This window comes from Solanum pennellii, chromosome 7 (assembly GCF_001406875.1).
Source record: "Solanum pennellii chromosome 7, SPENNV200".
Lineage (NCBI taxonomy): Eukaryota > Viridiplantae > Streptophyta > Magnoliopsida > Solanales > Solanaceae > Solanum > Solanum pennellii.
The window spans coordinates 1,184,931-1,197,829 of NC_028643.1; the positions used below are offsets into that span (position 1 = coordinate 1,184,931).

At 32.8% G+C, this 12,899-nt stretch overlaps 2 protein-coding genes across 2 annotated transcripts in view; one reads left to right on the forward strand and one right to left on the reverse strand.

Moving 5' to 3' along the window:
• Window positions 1–1,565, forward strand: part of LOC107025647 (gamma-glutamyl peptidase 3-like) — a 3,416-nt gene extending 1,851 nt beyond the window's left edge. Inside the window, exons 3-4 of the mRNA XM_015226409.2 lie at window positions 667–834; window positions 1,301–1,565. Of these exons, the coding sequence (XP_015081895.1) occupies window positions 667–834; window positions 1,301–1,423 (291 nt within the window). The 3' untranslated portion in view covers window positions 1,424–1,565. The remainder of the gene's footprint in view (window positions 1–666; window positions 835–1,300) is intronic.
• Window positions 1,566–2,600: 1,035 nt separating this feature from the next.
• LOC107024654 (oxysterol-binding protein-related protein 1B-like) lies at window positions 2,601–12,285 on the reverse strand. The gene is made up of 10 exons (XM_015225647.2): window positions 11,537–12,285; window positions 10,275–10,628; window positions 8,487–8,586; window positions 6,179–6,615; window positions 5,400–5,555; window positions 4,724–4,891; window positions 4,510–4,650; window positions 3,895–4,125; window positions 3,684–3,797; window positions 2,601–3,008 (listed from the first exon to the last, which is right to left on the reverse strand). The coding sequence occupies exons 1-10, from the start codon at window positions 12,020–12,022 to the stop codon at window positions 2,850–2,852; spliced, it is 2,346 nt and encodes a 781-aa protein (XP_015081133.1). The 5' UTR covers window positions 12,023–12,285; the 3' UTR covers window positions 2,601–2,849.
• Window positions 12,286–12,899: the final 614 nt, after the last annotated feature.

Here is a 12,899-nt window from a genome sequence, read left to right on the forward strand (position 1 = left end):
TATATATATATATATATATATATATGTAATAATCTCTATTTTTTTTTTTCTATTATGAAATCATATTTACTTGGAATTTTTTGCCTATTATGTTGAACACAAAGTACAAAGTCAAATCACTATGTTTCAATGTTATCACCAACATTTTCCATGCTTATTTGACTTGGTAGAATAGTGTAAAACAATTTACCATATATTATCAGGTTACCTAAAAGATAACTACATGTATGTATCTATCCTTTAAAAAATGAAAATAAGTACGTAAGAAATAAGATATATTACCTGCTTATAATAATAAATAAATAATTGGTATAGCTTTCAGTTGCCACTTCAGTATTTTCGACATGAAATATGAAAAAATACACTATAATTTTAACAACTATTATATTCCAAACTCATATCTCCAAAAGTGTTTAAATCTCTTGTTCTGCCTTAAACATCTGAATAATTATTTAAAAATTAAAAATTAAATCAAACAGCCATCACTAATCCCAAATAACCTACTTATCTCTCTCTTTTGTGTTAAAAGAAAAATCTTATTTTATTTATTGCAAGTAAAGTTATTACATATCACTCATCTATTTAAAGCAGGCTCTGATCTCTTTCTTATATACGATATTACTGTTAGTGTATATAAATTAAATCGAATTCAAAAAAATTGAACAGGTGTGGGAAGTGCCAAAGGGAGCAGAAATAGTAGCAATTTCAGAAAAAACAAATGTGGAGATGTTTACAATGGGAGATCATATTTTAGGTATACAAGGTCATCCTGAATATACAAAAGATATAGTCTCAAATCTAATTGATAGACTACTTTCCAATGGTTCCATTCAGGTACTTATAATTTCTTTAAATTAGCACTTTTGGTCCTTTTAAATATCGATGGATATATTTCGATTTCAATTAAGTATATTTAACCTTCAATTATTTAATATATATGCACTTTTGATCCCTTAGACCGAAAATCTTCACATATTTAACGATTTATGAAGTGTTAAATCATTCTATTATTATCGGTGACTTGTAATTTTGGTCCTTATAGTTTTTTATGAAAAAAAAAATATATTTAACCTTCAATTAACTGGTGTTATTGTAGTAGTTTTGATACCACTAACCAAATATCTTCGCAAAATTTATCAGTAATTGAGGGACCAAAGTGAAATTATATATCCTTTATATTTTTATAAACAAGAATATTTATATTTTTAAACATCTTTATTTTATTTCATGATTTTGTTATTATTTCATGTAACTTTCTCAGTCTAATAATTTTTTTATTTGTATTTTTATTTATATACAGAGTGAATTTGCAGAAGCTGCAAAATCTAAGCTTTATAAAGCTGACCCAGATAGGAAATGTTTGGAAAAAATTTGCAAGAAATTTCTCAAAAGGGAAATGGAATTTATCAATAACAATATATGATATTTTAACACTTTGTATTTTCCTATGCATATATCTTTGTATTACTTTTTTTTTAAATTGTTATAATGGAAATAATCAAATGTAATATTGATTCACATAAGAAAAATATGTGAACCTAACTAAAGGTATTTGTTACTTGTGTACACCTTAAATGTTGAAATACAATCTACAATACATTGAAATATATAAGTTTCTTTTCTTTATTTTCCTTTTATTTATTTATTTTTCCAATTAAGTTACGAGTTTAAATATTATTGATGATTGTTTTTGTGAAAATAAAAAGTTATAAAATAAAAAAGTAATATAACTTACGCCCAAAAAACCACATTTAATTAAAGGGTTGGCATATTTTCTAATTGAGTTATTCAAATTCAAATGGTATCAGATAGTCCTTTTAGAGAAATAAACTTTTATTNAAAAAACCACATTTAATTAAAGGGTTGGCATATTTTCTAATTGAGTTATTCAAATTCAAATGGTATCAGATAGTCCTTTTAGAGAAATAAACTTTTATTATTCATATGACATGAACCTAAAATTTTTAATTAAGAAAGAATCACACATTTATTAATAATTAACAATAATTATAACAAAAATTATCAGTATATGTAATCCCCTTTATTAATATGTGAGGAAACTATATTTAAGTATCAATATTTTCAAAAATCAAAGAAAAAAAATAAGATTTTTTATATTGCATGAAGTGAAGTGGTCAATGAAATTAATTTCTATTTTTGCCTCTAACAAGGAGACACATGTTTTCTAGTGCACTAATTCACATTAAAATCGCATCAAATCAATTTTTAATTTTTATTCATACGATTTGAACCTTAATATTTTTAATTAAAAATGAATCACATATCGCATAAAGTGAAGAGGTCAAAATTTACAGCTCAAATTTTCTTCTATAATTTTCCATTAATTTGTTTTGACATGAAGACTTGAGAGGATTAATTTGACTTGACTGAAATTCCTAGGCTGCCTTTTTCTTACTATATCACTAAATATTTGACTTTCTTTTTTCCATTGATTTTCCTTTCTAAAGTTCTAATCAACAGCCATGATTTTTTCTTAAACTATAAAAAAAGTAAACGTACAAAAAAATTCAAGTGAATTTAACATCTATAGACATAAATAATACAAGATTTATACACCCAATAATTAACAAAATGTCTAATAAATTTATATACACTGTTGTATTCCACTAAAAAAAATAGAAATAATCAGTTACAAAATCAAAAATTGATCAACAGCCATGAAAGGCATTGTACATTTTATTCAGTTTAAATACAATATTTCAATGGATGTAGGATTCAAATCTTTTTAATCTATATCTAACTTTGTGGTTTTAGTTTACATCTATCAATTTCAGTTCCATTTTTTGGCTTGTATAAGAAAAATTAAAGTAATTAAATTTGGGGTGAAATTAAGTGTGTTGAGATATTTCACCAAAGATATGTGGACATGAAATCCATTTACCAGTTTGTCTAGCTTCCCAATATCCTCCTTTATATTTATATGTATCACTACCTTTTTCTTTAGCAAACCACCTTGGTTGCCATCCTCTTTCCTGCATCTTTGTTGCCTGCATATACAAATTAACAATTATGCCCGAGCTCGGAAAAAGGAGGAGAAGGGTTGCCGAGGGTCAATCAGAAACAACCTAACTACCCCGTAAAGATAGGGGTAAGGATGTGTATACCTTACCTTCCTCAGACCCTACTCGTGGGATAACACCAGGTTTATTGTTGTAGTAACAATTATGCCATAATCTCAAGCAAGTAAGGGTCGGGGATGTGAAAGTCGCTCCATTTAAGCACATTTAGTGCAATGTTGTGTCAAAAGAATTTTTAAATGGAAAGAGAAATGTTTCTCTAACACTAGAAAGTCTATATTCACTACATGCATATAGATATCCCACGAGATTAGCTATCCCACCTTCTGTATGAGATAGTTTACCCCCGACATTTTAGTACAAATAACTCCTGGAACTAATTAATACCCATAAAAAACATCTTATCGCACGAATGTTACTCCTATCGTTTATTCAACCAAACAAACAACTCCTATAAAAGACTTGTATATAAAATCAGGTTTAAGCATGTGAATTACCTTGTTACCTCATTATAAATCAAGCTAATACACATATATTAGCACTAATCTAATAAATTCCAACGAGAAAATCGAAGAAACTAAGAAGTCATAGATGACACCATGCTAATTAGAATGTTACTAATGAAGAAATAACTATTTCCATTACCTCACGTTGCCTCTGCTCTAACCGCAACTTTTCTGAATCAGCCATATCATACTCTCCATTTTCAAGAAACCTTTGATCAGGTCTAAGCCTTGAATCTGTTGGTGGCAGCTTTTTCTGTTTGCATTGACAATAGCATTAGATAGGAGAATACATTTGAAAGATATGGATGAACAGGACAAAACGAAAACTATCAATTATAGTATCCCCTTACCTTAAGGTCAGGAGAGAGCTCATTCAGGGTGATTGCAAACTGCGTTAAATTGTACTTTGTTTGGAAATCTGATGGTTTGGTTCGCTTCCAAATCAAATGTGACTTTGAATCAGAATCTTGTCCGACATCATCTGACGGATTATCCCCCATAGAGTAATGCAAACTCTCATCCCATTTTCCATTAATAGTTGCCACTCTTTTTCCATTCTTATCATGTATCACTCCGTGTACCTGCAAAGACAATTTGATATGAGACGATTTATGAAGCCTTACCCATCCTTTTAGAATAACATAATGCATTTAAAGGCAACCAACGAGCTCAATTTCCATATATATGGGCTGTCTACAGATATTACATTTAAAAGCATGGCAAATATAGAAGAGATATAGATAATACCAAGACCATATATGATGAGAGAATGCTATATAAACAGGGAATGCTAAAGTGACTTAGCGTTGAGTAAGAAAGTAATGCAGCATTTCTTAACCAAAATCCCCACAAAAGGGATTATAAGCTTCAGATATTATCATTCACAGCCAAAGATCACTAGGACACTAATTGATAGAGAGCAGTGTGGGAAGAACACAAGCACTAGTAAGGTGGAGATTCTGCACCTGGTGAGGATTTCTTTCCACAATAGACTGCTCCTTAAATTTTAGCTTGCAGGAGTAATCTCGATTCCCTCGGATATACATCGTGCCATAGTGGTCACAGTAGAGCTTTCCTATAATGATGTTGTAGATGGAAGTTGTAACCTGATTATTCAGTTAAATGGTTCAGCAAACTTCTCCAAAAGGAGTTGCAGTATTTTCAATTTAATACACATACCTTGCCCCACTGATAAACCTCTCCATCATCGAACTCCACGGTAAGGGCACCAACAGGGTCAAGTTGGATTGATCGACCCCAGAATTTACTTTTTAAATTTGTATCTCCCCAAAATTTCCAACCTCGACCCTGGCAGTGACATGCAAGAATCATGGGGTGATGACTAACCTATGTCACCAAGAAATACGTTATTAAACAAGCAGGAACAAGAAGATGATAAAAGTCAAGTTGCAGAGATCATATTACGTAGCCTAGCCGTGCTCTTTTCTTCACCAAATTTTTGTACGAAGGGTATTTGTTACTTGACTGTCAAAACATAGAAATATGTGACAATAATGTGAAAATACATGCAAATAGGTCAAGGATCACATCTCAATCTTCCGACGTCTGAAGTATTTCTCTTATAAGTGTTTAAAGCTGGTAGTAATTGGTGCCTGTTTGTGTTTCAAATAATAAGTGTATTGTCATTCATCATTTTGTTAGTAGGTTTGAAATATTAAACTTCAGAACGAACTGGTAAAAGTTGCAGAATAGTTTCTCCCTACGTTATTTCCATTTTTGCCCTATGCATGTTTCTACGTGCATAGTAAGTCTAAACTTGAAGAACATTAAGCTATAGACAATGATCTAGAATAAGGAAAAGGGGCCATTCAAAACCAGCTGCTTCTAAGACTACCTTTTCCGAGATGAAATGCAACCCCTTGTCTGGGTAATCAGCTTCATATGTTTCGCCTAATAATGGATTAAATGGCTTGAACATCCTTCCATCAGTTGAAGCATATCCGGATACAGCAAATGCTGCGACGCTAAGAATCCTCATAATGCTATTTCCCTACAAAGTTTTGTGAACAAAGGTGGTATATTTTCAAAGGGCAGAGAAGGCAAAGAATGGCATGCATCACAAATGACAGAAATCCAAAAAGAGAAGGCATTTACAGAGTTATTGCTTACTAAAGTACGTTCTGAATACGAGTTAATAAATCCTGATTTGTTAATCTAATGATAATAATTAGAAAAACAGTCAAGAGAAAGGTATCAAATACGGTAAAGACATGACACCTAGGCCTAATCTTTATCTTTCTACAAATTGCAGGCATTAAAGAATATGCCTTTTCACACAAGATGAACACTGTTGTTAATTTTTCGTCTATCAATACATTTTATCAAAGCTTTCAGATTCTTCCTAAATAAATACACAAAAAGAAGGCAATAATGGAAAGACAGAAATGACTATCATGAGTATACTGAAGAAAATATGAGGGATCCTGAAACAAAGGGGAAAAGAGAGAAACTCAAACATGCATATATTACAAATTTCTCAAAACTTCACTTAGTCTTGGAGCTGCATGGCATCGGCTGGATATTTTCTGAATAGTCATATAAATGATGTGTAATCAATGCATGGAAGAAACAAATGAAGATCAAACATAGAGACGAAGTCCAGAAAATTATTACCGTTTTTCCCCATTCATATGCTTGGTCAAGAAGGTAAGAGTATTCAAATTCTTCAAAGCATCTCTGCAAAGAAGAGAGTGGCTCATTGAAGAACACTGGCAAACAAACTTTAGTTAAATCCTTGCCGATGTTATCTTTGATCATTGACCAAAGGCCTACTCCCTTTTCCTTCTCATGTGGTTCTGGCAATTTCTTCCTTCGCTTCACAAAAGGATAGTCAGATGTAGCAAATCTTGTACCAGAACTAAGACCATCTTCAGCAGGATGAAACTCTACAGTTGAATCAAATGATGATCTTTCATCATCAGAATCAGTGCTTCTTGCGGAACTCGAAGAAAGAGCATCTTTAGCATCATGAAACAAGCTATCAGCATCTACTTCATCATCAGAATCATCCTCTTCGTTGTCAGATCCACTTGCACTTCCTCCTAGAAATACTAGAAGAAGAAAGAAATCTAGTTAGGAAACCTCCTCGAATGATTCATTTAATAATTTATTCAAGAGTAGTTCCATCAGCAAAAATGGTAAATGTAAGAATGAAACAATGACCAAACCATTTACAAAAGAAATCCGGGTAACTTCACACCAGAGAAACTTGCAACACAGAAGGAATAAACCAATCTAGAGTTCACCATTTCTAAATTGCTAAACCAGTTCGAATCCTAATTTACCTCTTCAGCCTTTCAACTTTGCTTTTAAATATGAAGTAACCAACTTTAACAAAGATTTTCAAATGTATAAATTGTCAATTGTCATCTTGAATTATTATTTTTTTAAAAAAGTCTAACTTACAATAAGTAGCTTTTTAAAAAATTTAACTTTTATTTTTGGAAAAGCTTATTGACTTATGGTTACTGGTTGAGCCACTCGAACGGAATGAGATAAAGTTCGTTGGAGATCTTTCCTCTCCACTTACTCAACAGACTATTCTTCTATAGGAAACTTCATCCGAATGGCATAAAGAGGATGAAAATCCCATCAATAAAGTTCTGGTTTTCGATTCTCACCCCCCCCCCCATTTCAATAAATAAGACATGTGGGCCCCTCTCTTGTAAGAAAGGAAACGAAATAATCTCAATTTTACTAAAATTGCAGCCATGTCAAAACCTTGGTTTATTTACTCATCACAGACTCCCAAACACACGAGTTCTCTACAAAATAAAAATATATATATGGTCCATTCAAGGGAGTAACAGTTGACTACTAAATGAAGAAAAAAAAAACATTCACATCTTCCATGTCATTTACCTAAAACATTTAAGATTCCATCACAAAAGAAAAGGAGCAGGAAACTCATGAGGAATAGGACAAGATCCTCCATATTTTCAAATCTGATGAGAGTATTAACAGGAACACTGTTGAATTTTGTTGTTACAAACTAAAGTTTTGTTCAATCTTAAATTTATTAAAGGCCTAAAATATCTAGCTCAATGCTACTAGGCTAAGGTAAGCGCAGTCTTTTGAATACAATAATCTAAAAGTGTCTGCATAATCAGTCAGTGTATCCCCTTGTTACATGATCATTCATAAACATAATATTAGAATCAGGTAAGTTGCCTACATAATGAAATTGTTCATGGAAGTTTAGTTTTGAACATCTCCCTAGTAGTAGAGACCTTGTGTTTTTATCAGTTGACTTGAAAACAATATAACAACAATAAGAAATTCTTGTATTGACAGTTGAGCAAAGCATAGCAAATTCTTTCATGTCATTTTCAGTGTTAATTATACAAAAATCTGTTCTCGTTAAGTATTGAAAATAATAATTGTTCTCTCATGAGTATTTTAGACATATTCCCCATAGTATAAGAGGTTCTTTAAGCATTTCCTACCAAATTCATTTGTAACATACTTAAGCATTTTCTACAAAGCAAGGTGGAGGCATGCCCCAACGAGATGGTCTCGAGACCAAAAGGTTTGCGAAACTATTGTGGTAACCAAGGTTTAAATCCCCAGAAGACGTGACACTAAATGAAATCTTTCTATCTGTCCAAACCTTCATAAGCCGAGTAACCCAAGAGCAATGCAGGTAGAAAGTAGCAAGTACTTGATCAAGATCGAAGTGCATGCAAGCTGGCTTTTTTGTTTATGCAAAACATTTCAGTTGCTCAAAGATATGGCAAATATATCATATCTTGACTGATTCTTTAGATCTAGATAATGCAAAGTGGTGGGCTGGTTATTAGATGCCTAGAACGAAACTGTTAGACCTTGGCATTATTATTTTAGGAGAGAAATTAAAAATACCATCAGTAAAGCTGAAACAGTTGCACTGCATCAATGAGAAATAACTTATAAATATGCATACCTCTAAATTTATCCAGGGATGCTTCAGAATAAGTTTGACGATCTCTTGCCTGTCTGTGACCCTCATCAATGAGAGTGTTCTCGAGGTCAACTTTTTCTGTCTGGGTGAACAGATTAAGAGCAGTATCAGTATATCATAAAGCACATGAATCTCATATGTGAGTGACTCTGAGGCTCAACTAAGTAGAATTCAGCAAATAAATTATATTTCATATAGACACCTAAATCAGGATCCAGCAATGAAATCAAATGAAAACAACCTCAACTGGCATTACTATATATATAGAAGCAGAAACGTTTTGGGGCATAAAGAAATAAAATATATGCTCGTGTTGCTTATTTGGTATCTGCTGTTTAGTAAAGCTAGTTGAACGTGAAATGCATAGAAGTTTTTACACAACAAAAGCAGATATTATTCTGGCAAAAATCTAGTGAGTCATGAAAAAGATAGTATGTTCCAATAACTTCCTAACCGTGCTTTCTTCATTTTAATAGATGGAGAAATGCATTTCCATTTTTCTGAAGAGATATAAGCAAATCTGGCGCCTGATAATTTCTCATGCAATACAATTCAAATTTTAGTAACTTTTAGTCCATTATAGAGGCTGTTACATCATTTAGTAATTTGAGATGAATGAATGATTGATTCGGAATACAGTATCAACAACTTTCCTCCATGCCATGATTCATTATTACTCCTGCACTTGAAAATAGTAAGTCCTACACTTTCCACTCTGGCATTTCCTTCAACTGATCTTTCAATGTCTTTTTCTCATTCTTACTCTCTCCTAGCTGTTCCGGTCGCTGAAATCTCTTTCACTTTAATGCCAAGATTTACTCTCCTGTCTTCCCGTTCTATTCTCACTTTTCCCTAATTATGAAGTTAATTATCATGACTGCAATCTTCTTCTCTATTCCATTCTATAACTATTAACGAAACTAACAGTCTAAGTACTCCAATACTGGTAACTTCTGAAGTGCTCTACCTAATATTACTCAAAGACAAACTCTCATGAGGAATCCATACTAAATAGAACCTGTCATACAATCCATCTTGTTGCACTGCAAGCTCGTCAATGGATGCAGAACTGTTTATTTAATTCTTTCCGTCTAGCATGTAAACAAATACACGCCCTGATGAATTGATGATCACCAGCTTTATTATTAAGGCAGAATCAAGCACAAACCACATACATCAGTTAATTGGCTAAGTCAGCTAGAAGGGAGATTCAACATGAGTAGTGAGGCATAGGAATTTCTTACAATATGCAGCAGACTCAAGAAAGAAACTTCTAAGACTAGTTTCAACTCAATTGAGTGTAAATGTACAGTCATCTCTCATCGACTAGACTCTGCCCATGAAATTGAAGTTCTCTTTTTTGGTTTCAGACAAAAAAAAAAATAGAATTCAAAGAATGTAAAAAGATTTTTCTCATTGAGGAGATTCTTCTAGTGAATCATTTATGCAGTTCAAGCCAAATCGTAGTTCTCCATTTTGGTGTAGACTGAAATGAATGATTTTTGCTTCATAGTGCAATTAGATAAGACTTTTTCCTACATAACATTTTGTAAAGGTTATACTATGCTATGAGAAGCACTAGTGTAAATAAGAGCTGCCTAGCATATCACATCTTCCTAAGCCTTTTGATAACTGCCGTCTCCCGAGCTTCATTCAATAACTATTTGAGTCCCGAAGTGTCATTTTCTAAAACAAAGACTTATGAAATGATTAGCAAGTGGAAGTTGCAAAAGGAATAGCAAAAATTTGTCATGTTGGGGCAGGTAATACCTCCAATTGTCCCAATTTATCAAGCAGTAGCATCTGCTTCCGCTTCACCTGCTGGAGATGACTATGCAATGCTGCAAATTCATTTCTCATAATCTGCTCACTGTCCCGAATCACGACCTCACTTACACCTTCCTCCAAGAGTCTTTGCCTCAACTTTTCAGTTGACACAGACACATTCTCATTCATTTGAGCTTCAAGAACAGGATCGCATGTTGGAAACAACTTTATTGCCGCAGTCAATGCCTCCAACCAAATACGTCGGTCCTCCTTTGTTTCTGCCCTCAAATGCAACCTCTTTGTCCCAGTATTTATAGAAAACCTCCGGTCATCTGATCGACTTTCTATTGACGATACCTATAAAAACACTAATTGGTTAGTAGAACATCCAACTCCGAAATCAAAACAGTCAGACAAATAAAACAAACACATCTGTGTTACAAATTGATATTTTATAAGGCACACTAACATCATGAAATAAAGAACCCCACAAGAACAGTCACAAAAATGTTGAACAAAACTTTAAAAACAGTACATTGTTCTACCAATAAGCATTCCACTACTAACCGCTAGGGAACAGTTGCTACTTGCGAGCATAATGTACACCCATTATCTCAGTTTATACGGCACATCTTATTTTCAACGTCCCCAAAATAGAATATGGCATACACGTAATTCTTTCAAAATTTCGAATCAATTTCAACTATTTAACTTCAAACAGTAATTTTGAAGTTTCTATCAACACAATACTTAATCAATCACTCCCCCATTTGATTTGGACATAAGAAGTACTAAGGTAACAATTGAAAATTCCCTAATTTCAAAAAATAAAAGTGACTTTAAAAAGGTAACTACATCAACGACAACCCACTGTAATCCCACAAGTAGTCTGGGAGGGTAGCGTATATGACTGTACGTAGACCTTACCACTACCTCATAAAATTAGAGAAGTTGTTTCTGGTAGACCCTTGACTTACATAAAGGATGCCAAACAATTTGAAAAAAAGAGATACATAAATGAGAGCAATAACAACAACGAAATAATGTGAAATGGGAGAGCATTACACAACATACAAGTGACCTTTAAAAGGTAATCATTTCATTTTTTTATATAAAATTTCACAATTCACAACTAACCTAATCCTAAAACATTGAGAAATAAATAATTTAATTCGTTCTCAATAGCCACGAGATGATCATCTTTACAATTAATTATAACTAAAATTATTCTAAAAAAAACTTCGAAATGAGGAAATGTATGATACCTTAAGGTGAATTACTCCGCAAGGTTTTCGCCGATGAGATTTCGAAGATGTGCTTGACGAAGTATTAATCCGGCGAAACGACTTTTCTCCGATGATCATAGATCCTTTCTCCGTCTCCGAATTCGTCACAATCTTATGCCGTCCATTGACTTTGTAATACGAAAGAACTCCATCACGTAAAGCGAACCATCGAGGTCTCCATCCTTTACCGTAATTCACCCATTTGTATAAAATTCCAGAAATGTCATTCCCTGCAACATCATTCATCCTCGCTGAATGAAATTCATCGCCGGAATAATCAGCTTCCCCGTTGTTAATAGCGGTGGCGCGTGATTTGGATTGAGGAGGAGATCGCGGTGGATGCATATCGAGGAACTTAGATAAAGGTATATTATTAGTCACCGGCAATGCTGATGCCGTATTCCGATCAGCCACGTCTGTGTCACAACAAATCGAATGCATTTTTTTTTTGAATTTCTTCACCATAATGCCTTGATTTTATCTGAATTTCTTCATCGTGGCGATTCTACCGCGATAATCGGAGCTTTCGAAATTCATTTTTTTTTTTAGATAATTTAATTTAATTTTTTTTTCTTTTATGCGGAAACAGAAAAAAGGAGAAGAAGAATACACGACGGCGACTGATGGTAGAAAACGGCGGCGGAAGCAACGGCGATGGCGGATGATTACCGGCGATACGGTGGCGGAAATTTTGTGGAATTTTATAAAGGCAATTTAAATAGGAGGGAAAATCTATGTGGGCCAAATGGATTACGTGCCGTCATCTAACTTTTTCTATAACTATAAAAATAAAAAATAAAATATTATTACTATTATATTATTACTCGACATAGATTATTGAAAATCGAATTAGCAGATAAAATTGATATTTATCATAGTGAATTTTGATTATGGTATGAATCATAATTTAAAAGTTTGATACTTAATTAGTATCTATTTTTTATTATTGTTTATTAAGATTACTGAAATCGAACTTTGAAAATATCGAATTAATGAGTATCGAATATTCACCTCTAATGAATGTATGTTTGATATTTTGTATCTAATTTTAATTATCTATTATCAAGATTATCGAAATTGAATTTTAAGAATAGTATTTAGCATATACTTCTAATAATCAATTGTCGAAATAAGTGAATCAAACTTTCGAAATGTTGAACGTCTATTCATAAGGAATTATAAGTTCAATATTTCAGAACTATCGAAATTATCGAAACTAGATTTCAGAAACACCAAACTAAAATATTAAATGTCCACTTTTAATGTAAATCGATATTTGATTGTCTATGCATACGGTTGGCCATCACGACTTGTCCGACCCATTTGGAAGGTCAAACGAGCC